Raw genomic sequence first — 20795 nt, 5'->3', positions numbered from 1 at the left:
GCTCGTTCACAGCTACATCAAGATGACTGTCATTCTTTACGCCGAAGAAACGAACAACTACGCGCCGGGCCACAAGTTCGACGTTCGTAACGGGTGATACAGGTATGGCAGCTGCAGCGAAGAAAATTTTCAGCTGTTCCACGCGATGTCGTGATGTGGCTGTTAGTGAAGTGCGGGATTTCACTGGACGGCGACGTTAGAACGACGTGCTGTGGAACCGCAGCAGCGATCATGATGGCAGCGCTAGTGAGGACGATGGCGCAAGTGTGGACGAGTAGTCGAGTGACTAATGCATTTTCGTTTTGGAATGTGCTCCCGCGCGCGGCAGCTGATAGCGGCTGGCGACAAACGGCGGCCGCTGGATAATGCTATCGCATTCAACTCTTCAAGGCCAAGCTTAAACAACCTCGAAGTTTTTTTTTTTTTTTTCAGAAATGTGATTTGGGGCGTCGACTTACATTAGAGTCAACTTACAATCGTGTAAATACTGTACTGCAGCTGCTTGGCTCCTTGTGGCTCAGCTGATAGTTGCATGGCAGCAAAACATACATTTGTTGCCAAGAAATTTAAGAGTTGAGAGATGGGAAAATTTTTTTCCCGCCATTCAATTCAAACTTGTGGCATGAACAAGGACTATCAAGAGATTTGTGAAATGAGTGCCCACTGGCTGAAAGTGGCTGGTAGCAATATGGTAGCGCAAGAGTGCAGCTATCATTTTGCCAAAGACCATTTTGCCAAACGGACCATGCACGAGGCAAGTTCCTACAAAGAACTTATTCGGCTGTTTCTGAACCCCCAAAAATGAACAAAATATGCTTGAGCCCCAAATGAACGTAACAAATTTCGCATGATTAATCTTAGCTAAATTACTAATGTGCCCAAATTTCAAAATACTTTGGGCTACATCACACAATGGCAAACAATACGTCACATCCGTCTGTGGTGAACCACATTTAGTTTAAGAACTAATTGGTCCACATAAAAAATAACAGTATTTTTGGAATCTGCATAAAGAAACTGCATAAGCATGCAAATTTAAAGGAAGAAACAGCACGATGAAACACAGACACATCAAGAAATGACACACACCAGCGCTGTGTCCTCGTGTGTGTCGTTTTATTCAAGCGCCGTGTCCACGTTTCATCGCGCTGTTTCTTCCTTTAAATGCATTACCAACTAGCCCAGAACCTTGCTCTTCTGAGCATTCAAAGTTTTATTAATTTTGGTTGGAAAAGAAAATGGTTTAAAGACCAGTGTCCCCCCTTAAGCCTTGGCTCAAGTTACGTGAAACACCCTATGTTGCTCATTCTAATTAACAAACCTAACTTGTGAGCTCAGCGCTGCTTTTGCAATTCTTCCTCGTGTCCACTGTCACCTCTGTGCTAATGCAATTCTAAATTACACAAAGCAATTCCTCCTCACCGTTGCCAAAGTGACCCCCTGCGTCGTCTTGACCAGGGTGACAATCTGGGGCTGGGATGTGGCAGCGGCCCCCTTGTGCACCGTGATGATCTGCTTGCCTCCAGCCGCAGTGCCCGTCTTCAGCAGGGTGCCTGGTGCAGCCAGCCTCACCGCTGCACCCCCAGTGGGACTTCCTGCACGCGCAAGCAACGTTCGTGCACTGCTCCAGGGTTGCTCAACCCTTTTCAGCCTCGGGGTACACCAACAGCTTTCAAAAGGTGCCAAGAAACCCTATGCATCTTGGCTTCTGTGGATTCGTTCCTTCCCGACAAGCATGCAAAAACTATAGAACATGCAGACGCACAGCCCTGGCCACATGGCCAAATTCAACCACAATAACTGACGATAAAGGGCGCACTTTTTTTTTTTCCAGATTTGAGGGCCAATTTTCACTCGCGGCGTATTCGGACTCCGAGCTGGTGCTGTGCTCCGGTGCATGCTCATCCTACAAAAATTCGCGCAGCATGTCCGCTGTCAACGTGTAGCTGTAGTTCCGCGCTTCCATCACTCAGAAGAGCAACTCTTCTTCAGTTCGGGGAACATCCACGGCTTGTCTCGGAAAGCGCGCTTTTTGCAGCTTGTGTTCCTCAATGCATCCTTTTGGTTGCACCATCGTCGGACGCACTTCTCGGCCACGTCGAATTTCCTGCCGACTGCACGCTTGCCATGCTCGGGTGCGAACTCCCAATCGTGTAGCTACTAAGGTGCTTGCCCATCGTGCTAAAATTGCGACGCTCGGCGGCAGCACGCGAAAGCCACAACTACGATGAACCACAACTCTCGTGCCTATGAGAGCCACAAAACGACAAAACGCTGGAGCTGGTGATACTGATGCCAATATGGATAGCGGGAGCTGGCGGGCATGCTGGCGGGAGCTCGCGGCGGAGGAAAAAGTTGGCGATGATGATCATGAGCCGCGGCCATCCATGGGCGGCACCTGGAAGCTCCCGTGCACATGCGGCGCCTCCGCGATCAAGCTCGTAGTTGCTCGCAGCCGGAGCTAATTGCAGAGGCCATGGCGGCGCGTGTATTTCGAAGGCTATTCCCAAGTGCGTCCTGTGGAAAATTAGAGTGCGGCCCTAAAACGAATATTATTTTTGCTATTTCCTTCTGGAAAACAGGGTGTGGCCCATACGCAGGTGTGGCCCTTACAGGTTTTTATACGGTAGAATAGTCTGTGGCATGAAATTGCAGTATGGCCGGTCCCAAAGTGGTTTGGTTTAAGGGGGCTCAACGTCCCAAAGCAACTCAGGCTATGAGGACGCCGTACTGAAGGGCTCCAGAAAATTCGACCCCCTGGAGTTTGTTAACGTGCAATAACATCGCACAGTACAAGAGCCTCTAGAATTTCGCCTCCATCGAAATTCGACCGCCGCAGCTGGGATCGAACCCGCATCTTTCAGGTCAGCAACAATAAAGAGGGTAAAGGAAAGATGAAGGCTGAAGCAGGAATGGTGCTCAGGGAACCCAAGAAGCAATCCAAGGAACCGAAGGGTTCACAGAACCCAGTCTGTTAACATGAAAACTTAGACAAAAACCATGCAAACCAAGTATCTAAATTAAAACAATGCTATAATATTATGTCCACTTGCTCTGAACAGAGTCCGAGAAGTTCCGATATTTTAAACCAGCATGAAAAAGACAGGACAGCCCATGCAAGAATGACACCGCGAACAGCAGCTATACACCTTCTCAGCAGTTCCCTGCAGCACTACCAAAGCAGCGATGAGTGCATAGGTAACGTTCTCACACTGCAGAATGTAGTGCCAGTATAAAATGGGCAGATGGAATAGCGTTTGCTAAGAAAATGACATGCTTCGTAGTGCACACGTCCCAAACGCGATCTCAAATCAAGCCTTACTGTATGCTCACATTACATACGCTCTTTACAAAATTTAGTGTGTGTGGCTTTTGCATATTCATAAACACCGTTTCCAAAAAGGCGGCAGGCACTCTTCAAAACAGGACCCCCTCGCTTCTAACTGAATTCGTCATTGTTACTGATGTTTTCAGCACTTTCACTAGATGGGGTAACGGGCTTTTGCTTCGTCTGATCTCCTCTATAACGAAACATATGAGCGATAAATTTACTTTATTTCATATTTAGAGTGACGATTCTGCCACTTCTAGAATGAAAGATGAGCGTCTGTGACAAAATGGTTCCCGTTGTAACAACCAGCTAGCACCACTAGGCTGAACTTATTGTTGAGTCTTCCTTTCTTTTTTTTCCTTTGCATACGGTGTGCATATGGTGAACTAAACGTGCACATGGCATAACGTCCCACCAAATGTTTGCGTTTAGCACATGTAAGCGTGCATATGCTTATGGTACATCGGCAGCATCGATGTATACTCTTTTCTATCCATATTTGTATACGCCAAGAGCAGACAACACCCAGACGACGAGGCACGGAGAAACACATTTAACGTGCACTCCTGATTCACCGAGGAGGCTTCTACCTTCCCAAACTGCAGTATAATAATCAATAGTAGACCCAGCATCAGTGAATAGTGACACCTAACAGGGCCTATGCAAGTGGCAGCATAGCATCTCGTGACTAGGGTCCCACTGCAATGCAACTGCCACTGACCCCACATTCGCTATACACACATCCCCATAGCATCAGTCACATGACTTGCCACAGCATAATGCAACACTTGTGTCCCACGTATACAGTTTGAATCACCACCATCAGCAGCAGCCCAGCCGAGCCCACTGCACGACAAGGGCCTACCCCACTGCCATGCACCAGCTGCGGTCACCACGTTCGTGCACTCTCAGGGCGCGTTCACACTTGTCCAAAAATCCGGCGAGCGAATCCGCTTTGCTCGCCGGGAAAAGGAGGACCTGTTCTCATCTGTTGACGCCCGGGCGAGGCGGAACCGCCGTGCCGCTGCTGTTTCTAGTTCTTCCACACACTTCCCGGCCACCACGTCACCGCTCGCGGCGTACACAGATATGGTTAGAAAAGAGCATAAATCGATGCTGCCTGTGTACCATAACCGTATGCACGCTTGCGTACGTAAACGCAGGCACATTCCCATTTTTAGTTCAGCGCACGACCGGCTTTATTAGCCGGTCGTGGTTCAGCGTATGCAAACAGACTCGCAACGAAACGCCCAGCCTAGTGGCGTCATCTGCTTGTCAGGACGGGAACTAGCACTGTCAACAAAACCGGCGCACTCTTAGGCCTAGTAGCGGCAGAATCTTCGCTCTAAATAAAAAATAAAGCAAATTTATCACTTATACTTTTTGCTTATAGGTAAGGTGAGACGAAGCGATGTACCGGTGTCAGATTTATGGCCAGTGAACGTGCTGAGAAAGGCCGCAACAACGATGAATTCATTCCGAGGGGTCCTGCGTCGAAGGGCGCCGCCATGTTTTTCGCCGCCGCGGCGGCGAACGCGAAAAATTGGTTCCAGCCCGATCGCCCTCGCCGCACTGCTTTCCGCCTCGCTCGGCGTCAAAAGTGGCCAAATCCGCTTCGCTCGCCGGATATTTGGACAAGTGTGAACGGGCCCTCAAGCTTCCCAACCCTGTGCATCCACAATACTTCACCACCATCCCCTTGCTGGATTAGGTTTCTCCCAGAATGCACTCCAAAACCAGGGGGACCATCGGTTAGCCGTTTTTCGCGTTACATGTCCTGCCCATGCCCACTTTGCCTCAATTTCAGCCAGAATTCTCATTAACTTGCATCTGTGCCCTGCCCCACTCTGCTCTCTCTCAACATTGCCCCCATCATTCTCCTTTCCGCAGCTCGCTGCACTGAGGCCTTTCAAGCCCCTTCGTTAAGCCTCCCAGGTTTCCACCCACAAGCTGCACCAATGCAACACAATGCATACCCTGTATGGGCAGAGAACTGATCTTGAGTCCCTGCTGGGCCAGCACTGATGGGGAGACAACCCTGATGGCTGACGTGGGAGACGCAGCCGCAGTCGTGCTGGTGGCCGTGGTCATCTTCTGGGTGGCGGCCGCAGCCGCTGCCAGGGCTGCCATGCCGGACATAGGCTGTTGTTGCCCTGCTACCGAGACGGCTGTCGTTGCTGCGGCCGGTGATGCCACTGCCACTTGCTGCACCTGCTGCACTTGCTGTGCTTGCTGCTGGGGCTGCTGCAAACGGAGGAGGAGCAGTAACCACATAAGGACCAAATTTGACACACACATTAACTTTATACAACTGAATTTTATTTTATGCTAGCTGATACAGTTGCTGAGCAATTACAATTAACGGCCTCATAAAGGCATTCCTGTGTGTTAGATAAAGCTGAAGTGCACAAGCCCTACTCTCTGCAATAAAGCTATTAAACCTCGATAATTCAAATGCATTTATTTAAAAATCACGGATAATTCAAAGAATTTCTACAGTCACGTACCTTAACCAACTGTTTGGTTTAAGACATTTTTCCCAACAGTTCACCCAGGGAAAGCCGAGCACCAGGCCGGGGGGAAATCTTGTACCCATCAGAAAACCAGTGGGCACCCAATGGCACTTGGGATAGAACCCAGCATCTCCCGAATGTGAGCCAGATGATCCACGACCAGATCATCCCTTTATTTACTTATTTCTATACAATATAAACAAGTGTAAAGGCCGCACCCATGCACGGGCCACACCCTGTTTTCCCCAAGGAAATATTAAGGAAAAAAAAAAAGATGAGTGTAAGGGCCGCACCCAAAATCTCAATGACCCACGTGGGAATATCCTTCGAAATGTACATGCTATGGCCTCCGCGATCAGCTCCGGCTGCGAGCAACAGTGCGCTTCATCGCAAGGCCACGAATGCGCCTAGCCGATCTGGAAAGGAGCACGCTGTGAGGTGCACAACAAATCTTCAGAGAATTTTTGAACGCGCTGCGTCGGACAGCGGAGCGCTGCGCATGCCAGCCCAGCATTGCGCGTGTGCGAAGGGTGTGTGAGGCGACGGTGACAAAGAGCATGGCGAGCATGAGGAGCGGAGAGCTGACGTGTCAGAAAACAGAGGTGTAAAGGAAGACAACGCAGCGGAGATCGTGTCATTCAAGCGTGGAGGTGGCAGCTGTCAGACGTTGGGTCCATACTGCCGTGATCTCCCTTGAATCACCGACGCAAGCCTAGTGCGTTCCTTGCAAGCGTGGAGGTGGCAGCCGATGGACTGAGGGTCCGTGCTGCCGAAAGGCACTCTTGGATAGCCTGCTTTAAGCCTCCGGTGTTTAGGGACGCCTTGGACAGGTCCTGGCTACGTTTCTCCTGCTGCTGCCAAGTTCTTCAGGCTGTTGACGAGAGACCATCGGCAGCTCCCTGTGTTCCTCTCCGCTCCTACTCCCACACCACCTGGCTCCCTTTCGCCGCTTCCGTCGACGCAACGCTAGCGACACGTCGCAGTTCATCAACCCGCGTTCCGTCCTGTCTACAAGGCACCCCCGCTTCACCTGGGACGCTGAGTACCGGGTGAACTCTATTCCTTTATTCTTTAGTGCTGTACGCGTGAGGTGTTTTTTTCTTGTTTTCATTTCCGTTTCTTATTGGCCCTTTTTCTTTAAACTATAAATACGGCTTCATTTTGTTTTGTTTGATCTCTTTGTTCTCTTGTTCGAACCTGCACGCGATAGCGTTCCCCTTCAGAAAGTCGGGGATGCGCTAGCGATTTGCGACACGCACGCCCCGCCGCCGCTCCTCGAGCGTGCACAGCCGGGCTTCCAGGTGCCGCCCATGGATGACGCCCAAGGCCACAAGTCATCATCATTGTTCACTTTTTCCACCGCCGCGAGCTCCCGCTATCCATATCGGCATCGGTATCACGAGCTCCAACTTTTTGTGGCCGTCAAAGGCACGGAGGTTGTGGTAGCGTGTCTGTTCACCGTAGTTGTGGCTTTCGCGTGCTGCCGTCGAGCGTCGCAATTTTAGCACAATGGGCAAGAACCTTAATAGCTACACAGCTTGGAGTTTGCACCCGAGCATGCCAAGCGTGCAACCAGCAGGAAATTCGACGTGGCCGAGAAGTGCGCCCGACGATGGTGCAACCAAAAGGATGCACTGAGGAACATAAGCTGCAAAAAGCGCGCTTTCTGAGGCAAGCTATGCAGGTTTACCGAAACGGAAGAAGAGCTGCTCTGCTATGTGATGGAAGTGCGGAACAACGGCTACGCGTTGACAACGGACATGCTGCGCAACTTCCTGTGGGATGAGCATGCACCAGAGCACAGCACCAGCTCGGAGTCTGAAGATTCCGCGAGTGATGACTGAACGATGAATGAATGCCGTTCATTCCCTGATTGGCGCGTGTTTAATAAAATTTTTTCCAACATTGCATGTATGGGCCGCACCCCGAAAATTGGCCCTCGAATCTGGGAAAAAAAGTGCGGCCCTAACACGCATTTATACGGTAAATAAATAAACGTAAATTTGACCAGATAATCCCATGCCATAGCCTGCACCAGCCCAGTTAATTCGAACTTCTGGGATGATATGCGGGAATGTCCGATCCCGATTTTGCTGCTAACTGGTGAAGTGATGGCACCACATAACCGTGAGCAATGCCGTTGCTTGGCATGCAAAGACCCCCAGCCCCGGTACTCCCAGCACAAAAACTAGTCTATGGTACAGCTAATGAACTGCCGAAGCGCACGACTGCAGAAAAGACGTGCTTCACTGCAACGCAGCTGTGGATGCCACTTTCAAAGCGACGTCGTCTTGCCGATTTGTCAAAGCATGGCCAGAATTAGGCACCAGTGCATGTGGTTGTTGCTCTCTTCCAGCACAGTCAACTTGACGTCAAGGCAGCGCCTAGTGGAGGTGTTGGCATCAAAGTGGCTCCCACCACCCGCAGTAGCAGAACATGCCATGCGATGCGACCATTCTTGCTGCATGTCCGCAGCAGGTTGACAGCGTACAACACCGGCCTGCGCCGTTTCTTTGATCAGTCTGCCGTGGCAAGGCAGCTAGTGTATTTGCACTATTGTAAGGCTACCTTTTTTTTTTATTTGAAAATTCAAAATTGGTGGGTTGACTTACATACAAAACCAAAGCAGGGAGCATAAATAAAGGCTATAAAAACAAGATATCAGGGATGCTACAGCGTGGTTGCAATTTTATGTCCGTTCTATGGCTCTAGCCAGTGGCATTCGGCTATTCTGCATGCTTGCTCGGAAGGATTTTTAAAATCTCCTTTTAACTTTTAACTGTGCACCTGGTATTCATAGCAGTGTCGACAGTTGATGGAAGGGGCACTGTTGCAATCACGGCGGCACCGCCACTCGGAACGGCAGTGCTTCTGATGAGTGCCGGTAGCTGATGGAAGAGCCGACGCCGCTCATGCGTTTCTCTTTGGCTCTGTTTGATGCATTTGGCTTCGACTGCCGGCCACGTTTTACCAGTTTTTTATGTGCTTCGTCAATCATCATTTGCACTCTGGGGCCAGTAAACGTTCGGCGCTCGTTCACGGCTACATTCAAAATGGCGCTCATCCTTTACACCGAAGAAAGAACAACAACTTCGCGCCGAGCCGCAGGTTCGACATTCCAGAACGGGTAATGCAGGCGTGGCGGCTGCAGCAAGGCAAAATTTTCAGCTGCTCCAAGCGATGTTGTGGTGCGGTTGTTTGCTTGAGTGTGGGATTTCATGGGACGACAACATGCAGTGGTTGTATGTGAAGTCTGTTTTCGCTGGACGACAACGTTAGAATAGCATACTGTAGGACCGCAGCAGCTACGACGATGGCAGCGCTAGCGAGGACGATGACGCAAGTGCGGATGAGTAGTCCAGTGACTTAATACATTTTCATTTTAGAGTGTGCCCATGGGCACACCCTTTTTTTTTTTTTTTCTGACATGCGATATGGGGAGGGGGGTCAACTTATATTCCAGCCGACTTACAATCATGCAAACACAGCAGATTGCCAACACCTATGATTACATTAAGCGCTATCACAAATAAGGTTGCCTTTCTTCATAAAAACAACCATCTAAAACTGGAGCGTCGACCTATGTGTGGAGCCAACCTATTTGCAGGGTTGTTTAGAAGCAGCTGCGGGTAGTATGCCCAGTATGCCGGTGTTTTTACCCGGCAAAATGCATAGGACCATCTGCCAGAAAAATGGTGAATTCACGCATAAATCAGTTCCACTAAGGAAAATTCGGTTTGCGCACTGTTTACCCTGCTCATGTAGGCGGTTGCTTCCTCAGACGAGCAGTAGGTTGCGAGACCAAACTCCCAATAATCTCCGGGGCACACGTCACGCCGGAATCCGAATCTACAAGACCATTTGCAGTTCGGTTTGCCGCTAGTCAGTTAGGCTACACGCGAGTGTGGAAGGCAGAGTGGAGAGCCGTTTTTTATCTTTCGATCTCCATTGACTTCTTAAGTAGTGATCGCATGGTTAGGCATTTATTGGTTTTAGTTGCACAAGTGCTTGCAATGCCATCCTGCAGGAACCTACAAAGTGCGGCGGAGGGGCAGAGGATGTATGCGTTGACGTATGCTAGGAGTAAACTTTTAGTGGGTGGGGCTAAGAGATGGAGGGTCGACATTAATGCGCCATTACATGATATACAGTAGCCGACGGGTAATTCGGACTCCAATAATTCGGACTTGTAGGATATTTCGGACCTCAATGAGGCACCGTCAGTCGCCCGATAGAAGCGCATACATAATCGCGACGGATATTTCGGACTTCAAAAGTCCGAAAGTTCGATTTTTCGGACTAATTTCAGTCGCCTGGGGGCCAAAATCAGCCATCTTATTGGCTTTTTTGCCGGCGCAAAAGGCGCCATCTTGGATTGAGGTGGATTTATGCTGCAGTTGGCTTGGCTTGACACACGTTCGGTACCACATTGTTGCCAATAGAGGTCCCTGCGATCTCTGACACTTCGAGGCGGCAGCCGGATTGTCATCGCCGTCAACTTGCTTTTGTTGCCGCGGCAGTCTTGTTCCATACGTTGAAAATTGCTTGTTGGGGGAAGGAAATTCTGCCAGAGCTATCTCACATCTCAGCGGGAAGGGATGAAGGAGGGACTGAGAGAAGAAAGGAAGAAAGAAGTGCCGTAGTGGAGGGCTCCGGAATAATTTTGACCACCTGGGGATCTTTAACATGCACTGACATCACAAAGCACACGGGCGCCTTTGCATTTCGCCTCCATCGAAACGCGGCCACCGCGGTCGGGTTCCAACCCGGGTACTCCGGATCAGTAGCCGAGCGCCCTAACCACTGAGCCACCGCAGCGGGTCCCATACGTTTGCCATTTCGTCACTTGGGTTTCTCTGACCGCGTTGACCGAGTGGCACTCAGTCTTCACGAAGTTACATCTGTTCACCGTTTTGTGATTGCGTCCGGCGGTTCCGCCGCTTTGAAAGAAAAGTGCCTTATCTTTGCGTGTGTTTAACGTGTGTTTGCGTGTGTTTAACGAGCGGTGTGGTGCACACTCGGGTTGTGGACAACATGGCCCCGACGGGTCCGTGAAAGAAGCGTGGGAAGCATTCCAACTAAATGCGGTGACCTTGCTGTCTAGTGTGTACAGTGAAAGCACAACCTTGGCGCAAATCGTCGCCAGCAAGAGAAATTTTCCGCAAGGTAAAATCAGTGACATTTTTAAGCAGATTTCATCTCAATAAAGTGATTTTTTGTACTTCACGGATTTTTCGGACTGTTCGATTATTCGGACCATTTTTTGGGTCCCTTCAAGTCCGAAAAATCGGTCAGCGACTGTAGTAGAGAAAAGTGAAACTGCAATCCTATTTCACCTTACATAGACAACCATGCATTTTTTTGTTTCGGTTACAATAAAGATTTTTTTTCAATGAAACAGCTAGGGTAGCAAGAGTCAGGCTGTAGCGATATGTTTACTGTGGAATGACGACTTCGCGGCAGGCGCGAAGTCTAGGGTCGCGAAGCCAACATTCCACGGCAAATGGATACCGCAAACAATAAAAATGGTGCTCTCTCAAATTTCACCACCAAGCTTGAGAGCTTCAAGAGAAGCCAAATATTGAAGCCCTTAGGGCTGCAAAGCGCATGGTGCACAAGGAAAAATAAGCAAAGCTGGCTATGGACGTTGAAAGAAAGTGGCACAGATCGCTGAGAACTGAAGGGGAAGCGGCAGCAAGTAGCGGAGGTGTGGGTGCACTATGTGGGCAGTGTTGCTGTGCTCGACTACGTCACGCATGTTTCTAAAATATTACCTCCTAAATGATGCTGAGGCTGTGCAAGAAAGCACTGTGTTCACACAAAGCTTTGGCTTTCACATGAAATCGAACTCTCTTTATATTTGTAGCCACATCGTATTTGTGAAAATGCGGTGCTTTCACAAGACACACACAAAATCGAAAATGTGATAACAGAAAATAAATATCACATAAAGGGACGATTACAAAACATAAAGTGTCGGTTTACAAATGAAATGCTCAGAACTACCTTCCGTCCTGCTCTTGTTGTCTCTATAGCAGAACAGAAGGCATTTCAGAGCGTTTCGTTTATAAACCAACACTTTGTGTTCAATAAGTAGCCAATTAATTACTAGAGAGCACCTTCTGATCCGTGCCGTCACCAACAACTGATATACAATAGAATCTCGGTGATATGAATCTCACGGGGTCACGAAAGAATTCATATGCAGAAGCGTGAAAAACGCATTCACACAGATCTGCTTCCAGCTGATGGCATTTATTCACGGTCCTGCGGCCACAGCCCACTATTCGCAGTGCGTACAGCACAACTGGCGATCACGACATCTGTGACGTGCAGGCCTCGCACTGCCACTCACTGCTTAGGGCGCATACCGCACAATTAGAGACCGTAACGTCGGTGATGTACGGATAGTGCTTAGTGCTCAAGGGTGCGGTCATGGCTTGCGTGTTCGTACCATCCATAGTGGCATGGGAGAGGGTTCGGAGATCTGATATTCCGCACAATGCACACAATGCAGTCTGGCCGAGGAGTTTTACGAATTCGTATCAACCATGTTCATATCATCGAGATTCTACTGTAGTAAAGACCTTGATATAGGGCTTTTCACTGTTTACCGTGCGCATGCCTAACAGAGAGCTGTATGAAATCCGCCAATCACAACACTGCTGGCACAGCACAGAGGAAAAGGCGCTGAACCTAGAAAGGGAAATGTGAAAAGGTCTATAATAGTAAGGATGTTTGCCGGTCAGAGTCACTTTACTATAGCAGATTCTACTGTAATTGCAAAGCTCGACCAATAAAGGTGGCGCGTTCCCGCAACAATATTTTCTCCTTTGTTTGCCTCGTTTGCTATTGCTCAATGAAAAGCGGGACTGTGACCAGCAATTCTGAATCTTTCTTCCCGGTGATAGTAATATGGCGGTGAAACATCATCTGAAAACCGCAGAATCCGCAATGCGTCAGGACCATCAGAAAGCATGCTTCACTCACAATTTTCTAGGGCTACACATATAGAAAGATTTCTTTCCCTGCATTTCTACTGCATGGTTTGCTGCAATTTTTTGCTACAAAGACAAAGGAAGACCCGAGGATGACAAAAAAACAGCATTAAAAAAACAAAACAAATTATGACTAAACTGGCTATTTTATGTTCCCCCCTCAATTCAAACTTTCCGATGTACCCAAGATCAAGCAATGGTTGCTCTGGTCCCGTCAACACCAAATGACTAGTAAGGCTCCTCACAACTCCGCATACCGTATTTACTCACGTAATGACCACCCACCACTTTTTTCTTTCAGAATTTTTTTTTTAGGCGTTAGATTTTCTCGACACGTTTCTCAGTTTCCTGCCGTCCGCAGCACAGACCTTGGCAGCGGGCTATGGTGTTGCGAGCCGATAACACCACGACACTCTCATCTTCTGACAAGAGCTCCGGCAGGAGGTGGCGTGCTTGGTGAACTTGGCAGAGTGCCAAGACACTGTGCACCCTAGTGCGCCCTTGACGGGAGTGCCAGCGGAGGTGGTGGCTTGCTCGAAGTGCTGCTGCGTGCCCGGCTGCACCAGTGTACACTTAGAAAGCTGGCAAGCACTTGAGCATAGGAGAGGTGCGCAGGAGATTGAACTAGAACACTATAAAACACCCTCTACAATGCAATGCTATGAAGGAACCAGGACCTTCAGACCCCCAAGAAATTTGGCAAGCTCGAAATAGGGAGCGAAAATGCCTAATTCCTTTCACACCACAAATAACACTTAAGCATTTGCATAACACACTAGTAACCATCCTGAGAGATTTTTTTTAGCGTCACGTAAAAAAGCGCTCAAGCTTCAACATCGGTGTTCAGTGCATTTACTTTATCTCGCTGCAAGTGGCCAGTGCCATCAACTGTCACAAAATCAGCGGATCACGCCATGATGCAGTAAACACCTTTCGAAGTGAATGGCACTACACACCGCCGACACGAATGCAGCTGACCACGTGCTTCTGTTGATGGACGGAAGGGCAGGCGGGCGGGCAGGCCCGCCCGATAGGAAATTTCAACTCTAGCAAGAAAACTGTCTAAACTTTTTTCCTCACCTAATGAACTCTCCCAAATTAATGTCAACTTTTCTGGAAAAAAATGTGGGTTCGTTACAAGAGTAAATGCAGTAATTGGAACAAATTTTTCAGTCCCCTTTGAGTCCAAACCATTGAAAGCTAATAACACGCTTACAGTAACACTCAGAGCTCAGCCAAGTAAGGAGCTCAGCCGAGTCCCCTTCAAGTTCAAACCATTGAAAGCTAATAACATGCTTACAGTAACGCTCAGAGCTCAGCCAAGTAAGAAGCTCAGCCGAGCGGCTGAAGCAGCAAAAGTGAGTGCAGTGCTCAGTTGTAACAAAAACTGCACCCACAGAAGGCCTGAATTGCAATGCAGTACCATAAACCAGTTCTTCAAATTAAAAGCACAGCATACTTGAACCTATATGTCGTACCAGATAATTACTGTTTTGAATTAAGTCTACAAATATACCTTCGCTCATGATAAAAAAAAAGTTTGTCACTAATTTTGAGTGCTGCGGCTCGACTGCAGCATCTAAGCTGCCCTAATGCCACCAGAAATCACTACAGAGCTGGCATGCCTCTGTGACTCTCATGCAGTTATAAATAGCACCACCAAATTGACTGCGTCGTGGCTTCAACATACACCTCCTTATCTTGATGGTTGATACAGCAACGCTTTGCGCTGCAGCAGAGTGCCAATCCTCTTACACTGCTCCAGCAAATCAGTGACCATATCAAGAAAACACCAAGTGATTTTGAGGGATCGCAGTTAAAAAATATGGACCCTCGTCAAACCCCAGTCAAGGGCCCCTAACTCACCGTGACGGTGGGCAGGTTTCCTGTGACTGTCTTGACCACATGCTGGCCAGTCGGTGTGGTGGCTATCACCCGAATCTGCTGCTGGCCAGCCCCACCAGGCGATCGGGTGCGTACCAATGTGACTGTGCCTGCACACACACACACACAAGCAAACTGTGGGCATAACAAGCAAAACTGCCTGTGCGACTGGGTTGCACAATGGGCACAGCCAACAGCCACTGGACACCACCTGCCTATCTACCTCCTAACCCCCCTCCCCCCCCAGGGATCCCAGATATGAATTCCTGGTGCTGCGGCTAAAGAAAGGCAACTTTCTCAATTAAGGCAACTAATTTCGGACTGCACACCCAATACGACACCACTGCATGAGACCTTTCAAAAATCTGTTCCGAAGACTAACTCACGACTGGTGGTCATATGTAGTGTTTGATATCAAAGATTACACACGTGCTATGAGAGGCACATGCCACAGCCAAGGGCTCTGGATTAATTTCCATCACCTGGAGTTCTTTAAAGTGCACTGACATCGCACAACACACCAGCATTTTGCATTCTGCCTCGATAGAAACGTAGCTCCCGTGACCGGGATTCTGTCCAATGACTTTGGGCTCAGGAGTCCAACAACACTGCCAGTAAGCCACTGCAGCAGGTAAACTAATGCCAACGGTAACATCTAGAATAGGTACAGTTGGTCAACGAGAACTACAGAGATCACGGTTGAAAACGTCATGCCATAAGGACAGAGCAGGTATGAAAGCAGTTCCCACTACCCCTTTTCACAGCAGTGCGTGGGTTACACGAGACAAAGCTTGCAAGTGGCCCACCTCGCAAGCCTGATGCCAGCGATGCAGCCGCAGGCACACGGATGGCGGGGCTCTGGGTGGGTGTCTGTGGCTGAGCAATGCCTGCAGCAGAGCAAATACATTGAGTCAAGGTTCAGAAATGTCACCATCTGGCCACCCATCACCATCATCAGTAGCTCACTGCAGTTAGCCCTCACCCATTTCGAAATGCTGGTTAAAGCATCACTTTCCAAGCTGCACAACAGGCACCTTGTGTAACACTGTTTACGTCTAAAGGCTTTCAAAATAAAATTTGGATATCTCAAAATCGAACCTACAAAAACTTGAAAAAAAAAAGCAAACAGTAAACAGCTTGCGTGGTCCTTGGGTAAAAATGCTAACCAAGGAAGTCAGTGATGGTGCACCTAAGTGCAGACCTCTTTGTATTTTGCGCCAGGTTCGAAGCTTGAAGTGAGGACTGAATGCTGTGAAAATGTGGCGTATAATATGCTTTATTTTTTTCCTCCATATTTTAGCATGTCAATTTCCACCACATCATATTAAATGTGGATCCGAACAACTTTCAGCCCATATCTGCAGTCACAATTTTGTTATCATTCGGTGCTGCCAACATTAGGCTTCCAGCTAGAGGAGGTGCTATCTAGCAGCAGCATCGGTAGCCTGCTTTTATGGTTTCGATTTAATTGCTATTTTACCCCGCTGACCTCGCGACACCAAGCTATCAGAAGCAGGATGACCACATCTCGCAAGATGTTGGGACCAGGACAGCAGTACTAAGCTGTTTTCTAAAGTAATCGCAGCTGCAGAAAGCACGACGTAAAACGCTGCTACATGTACTGGGTGAGGTAGAGAGAGCCTGCAGTTATCGCCGCCCGATGGCTGAAACAAGCCTCCCCAGCCACACTGCAATTGAATTGCAGATGCTTGGGCCAGCTCAGTGATTGCGCTTTCAAGAAAAGCTGGATCTTGAATGCACCCAACAGTACCAAACAGTTCCTATGAAAAGATATCCCCGACAAGGACCCTACTCTTAAAAAAAAAAATGGCACACTTGACGACAACGATCACTATAGCCCCACCTCAAAGGTCACTTCATAGGCGCACGCCTCTCTGCCAGAGCCTGTGTGTGCATGCCCACATCACAAGCGTGCGCGAGCGCAATGCCCCTGGAGCCCTCTTGCACGCGCGCCGGAAGTGGCAGACCAGTTTACAACAACCGGAGGATCTGGCAGCTCCCACGTGAGCTGCTCTTTTCTTCACAGCACAATATTCTCTTTAACTTTGTTTTTGGTTGAATCTTGATGAAACTGCACAGTCCTTTCAAGTTTTCCGAGGTGATTTCAAATATGCTATTAGTTTTCAGATGAATAAACAAATTCATGAGATAATTAAAAACCAGCCTATTTCTTGGAGCCACATGGAAAAAAAAAAAAACGGCTGCCTAATTTAACCGCTACACCGCTATTCTAATCACAGGCATCTCTGCTCTAAGTCCGCCACACGGTCCTTCATCCGAAATAACATCAGCTGATGTTATCAACAGCCACCCACCAGACCCTCACATGCGGTGGAAAGCTTCCTGTCGGCGCCGCTCGCTCGCGCGCAGATGCCACCGAGAAACTGGCGGCCATACTGTCAGCGTTTTCTTTTGAGTCACTCACGGTAAGCACCGCTGATGAAAGCTGCAAGGAACCATGGTTGACGCTGCCGATTACCAACTTTGCCCTACTGCACACAGACGCGACGCGGCGGTTCGCGGTCTGTCGCCACGCACGCTACGCTATTGCCCGTTGTCATCAGCGCCGACGACCACAGATCATAGTTTCCCGCCCTGCTGACTATTTTTTACGCATTTATCGACGCTGCAAGCTCCCCACTTCAACTTTGCTATTGCTCACGCTGATAAAATTTTCAAAATGGCAGCACCCCAACGCAACTGAAAATGGCAGGAAATTCAAACTAGCCAATAAAGAGCGCCAATTTCGCCAAGTGGTACAAGGCAGCCAATCGCAAGGCCGCGTCTTCGTTTTTGCTTTTGCAATTTTTCATGGCTTTGAACAGGCACAGCGGCCGCCGCATTGGTGCGAAAGAAAGCCGGCAAGCTCCACTATCAATTGAGACCGGAGATAGTGCGTTATGGCAGATGGTTTTTAATTGCACAGGCATAGAAAACAGGCGTACAGTAAAAGCTCGTTAATTCGAACCGCAAGGGGACGCCATCTCAGTTCGAATTAAACGAAGTTCGAACTAACGAAAGCAATGAAGAAAAACAGGACACCGCGACCAGGAAGCAGCAGGGCATGGCGCCAGTTCAATTTAATGTTTGAAAAAATCCGTAACTGTGGTCTGCTTTTTTTCTTTAAGGCAACAGCAAGCACTTTTTGCTCTAAAGAGCAAATGTTGCGGAAGGCTTCCTCTTCGCTTTCTTCAAAACTGAAGAACAGGCGGGCGGCATTAAGTCCGGCCATGACTTCCGCAGCGGAGGGCCGCACCGGTGCGTCGTCATCACTGGCAGCGACAAGCTCTATGTTTTTAACTTGGGAAATGATGTCCTCGTCTGTGGTCACACCACAGACAACTGCGCTCGCATCCACGTCTACGTAGTCGGCAAAGGAAACGTCTTTCAGAACGTCCGACATGGGAGCGGTGACGCTAGTGACGCAGTCTCAGTGCGCAGGTGGCTCGTCCACGTGCTCGCCTTGCGTGGTGAAGCCACAGTGGCGATAGCAATTGGCTATTGTAGCCCCTGTCACTTGTTCCCAAGCACGCACAAGCATATGCAGTGCACTCAAGAGCGTCACTTCGTAATTCTGGCATAGAATAATTCTTTCTAGTATGTGGCGCCGATAAAATGTCTTCAAATTTTTTATAATGCCCTGGTCCATGGGCTGCAGCACTGCCGTTGTGTTGGCTGGAAGAAAGGCCAACTCAACGGCATTCGTTTGAACTTCAATCTTGTGCGCAGAGCAGTTATCGACAAGAAGAAGGATTTTGCGGCCACAGCGCTCGAACTTCTTGTCTACCTTCATGAGCCACTGCTTAAACAACTCTCCAGTCATCCAAGCCTTCCTGTTTGCCGCGTAGTCTGTTGGGAGGGACCTGATGTTCTTGAAGCAGCGAGGATTGCTCGACTTTCCTACCACGAACAGCGGTAGCTTTTCACTTCCGGTCATATTTGCCGCAACCATCACCGTTACTCGCTCTTTGCTTCGTTTACCCCCCGTACACTTGTCATCTTTGTACGTGATCGTTTTGGCGGGCAGTAACTTGAAAAATAAGCCTGTCTCATCAGCATTAAAAATGTCCTGCGGAGAGTACTTCCATTGGTAGCCTTGTAGGACCTCGGAGCGCCAACTTTCACATGTTTCCAAGTTAACAGCCTTCATCTCCCCTGACACCGCACGAAACACAAGGTCGTACCTTTCACGGAAGCGGTGCAGCCACCCATCTGAAGCTGCGAAGTCGTCGTAGCCCAGCCGCAGGGCGAAGTCCTCTGCCTTCGCCAATATGACGGGGCCACTCAGCGGTATGTCCTGAGCACGCATCTCCTTAATCCAGAGGAGAAGCGCTTTTTCGAAGTCGGGGTACTTTGCCAGCCGCATCCTCTTCCTTTCGCTGGCAACTTCTGCCTCTAAGGCGTCTTCAATCGCCCTCTTATTTTTTATGTAAGTGAAAAGCGTGCTCTTCGGTATTCCATGCTTCTTGGCGATTTCTTGTTTCGACAAGACTCCGGCGTCCACTTCCCGTAAGATGTCGCATTTATCCTTCAGTGTTTTGGCGCGGTATTTACCGCGGGCGCACGCCATTCTGAAACCGCACGTCAGCACGGCGAAGCACACCACCGAGGCCTAACTTTTCAAGCGATCCGCACAACAAAGGTCGTAAGCGCGCCGAAAACCAGAAAACTCGAGGGTGCCGAAAGCGGCCGAGACCACCGCGAGTTCAGGACAAAGACGTTGACGAAGGCTCCTCCTATTCGTTCAATTCTCGAGTGCTAGCGGAGCTGCGATGTACTGGATTCGCTGTATTTTTTGTGCTGGTTGCGCCATCCATCGGTTAACAACTGCAGCTACAGTCGAGTGCTAGCGGAGCTGCGATGTACTGGATTCGCTGTATTTTTTGTGCTGGTAGCGCCATCCATCGGTCAACAACTGCAGCTATACAACAAGATTCTTAGGCCTCTGAGATTGGCGGCTCAAAACCGGAAACCGCAGTTCTCGGAGGTAGAGAGAGGGCGTAGCTGTTGCCACAGCTGCCACCCCTTGCCCTCCAGCCTCTGCGCCGGGTGCTGGCACCGGTTTTACCCGCTTTTACCTTCTCTCCCCCATTTTGGAGGCAACTCAGCCGCTGCAGCCTCGCGACAAGGCCTGCTCTGGCCATGTGCCAGGCGGCACGCCACCCAGGCGCGGCGGCGCGTAGTTCGAATTAACCGTGGCAGAACCAACTCACGTTCGAATTAACGGGCTTTTTTATACATGGACTTCTATGGAGCTAGGCCGGACCAAGTAGTACGGTTCGAATTACCCCGAAATTCGAATTACTGAAGTTCGAATTAACGAGCTTTTACTGTATTTGGTGCATCCTCGAGAGTTTCTGTGCCTGCGAGTGTCCATCAAGTCACTGTGTCAAGCATGAAATGCAATGCAGATGTTTTTGGCGGCCTTTCCCCCTCTGCACTATATGCGAGACTTGTATGCGAGATATGTGGGTCAGTATCATATGTTGGTTTTTATGTTATGTTTCGAAGGGAACAACGTGGCTGAGCAAACAGAGACAAGTCATTCACAGGGTAACTGCCTACCCAGGTAGCAAGCTCACCAGGGGTCCGAACTGGGCGCAACTGTGTTGGAGTGATAATTTTGGGACTTGCGATGGGGGGTGCCACTGCTGGCGTGGGGGTGGCAGCAGCGACAGGAGCAGGAGCAACAGGAGTAGCCGGTGCTGGGGGAGCCACCGGGGCAGCTGGTGCCACAGGCGGTGGTGGCACTGTGCTCGTCGGGGGGACATCGTAGCGTTGGAGCTGCAGCAGGTAGGCGTCCGCTGCAAACAAAACCCACACCAAGTCAGAGGCGCAAGTGTACGACACATGTGACACCACAAATAGTTTTCAAGTGTGACATGCGGCAAGGTAACACCGAGATGAAACAAAAGTAATGCAGGTACAGTTAGATCACATAATCATGGCCAGTTTTCAGCTTTTAGTTCAGTATGCCATCAATGCTGCGGTGGGCAAAAAGAAAAACGAAATCATATGCAACTTCAGAGCCCATGTCAACTTTAGGCT

The 20795-nt window shown here is 49.3% G+C and overlaps 1 protein-coding gene across 8 annotated transcripts in view; it reads right to left on the bottom strand.

The window, feature by feature from the left end:
* The window catches only part of Hcf (Host cell factor), a 67321-nt gene that overhangs the window by 36743 nt on the left and 9783 nt on the right, over positions 1-20795 (bottom strand). For 4 of the 8 annotated variants that reach the window (XM_077632026.1, XM_077632028.1, XM_077632030.1 and 1 more), the window contains 5 exons: positions 20330-20551; positions 15533-15613; positions 14709-14836; positions 5308-5575; positions 1423-1595 (listed from right to left, as the gene is read on the bottom strand). In XM_077632026.1, coding sequence (XP_077488152.1) covers positions 1423-1595; positions 5308-5575; positions 14709-14836; positions 15533-15613; positions 20330-20551 — 872 coding nt within the window. The remainder of the gene's footprint in view (positions 1-1422; positions 1596-5307; positions 5576-14708; positions 14837-15532; positions 15614-20329; positions 20552-20795) is intronic. The other 4 variants (XM_077632027.1, XM_077632029.1, XM_077632031.1 and 1 more) reach the window with 1 other exon arrangement.

The sequence above is a fragment of the Amblyomma americanum genome, chromosome 7 (genome assembly GCF_052857255.1).
Source record: "Amblyomma americanum isolate KBUSLIRL-KWMA chromosome 7, ASM5285725v1, whole genome shotgun sequence".
Lineage (NCBI taxonomy): Eukaryota > Metazoa > Arthropoda > Arachnida > Ixodida > Ixodidae > Amblyomma > Amblyomma americanum.
This window is presented reverse-complemented; position numbering and strand designations above follow the sequence as displayed.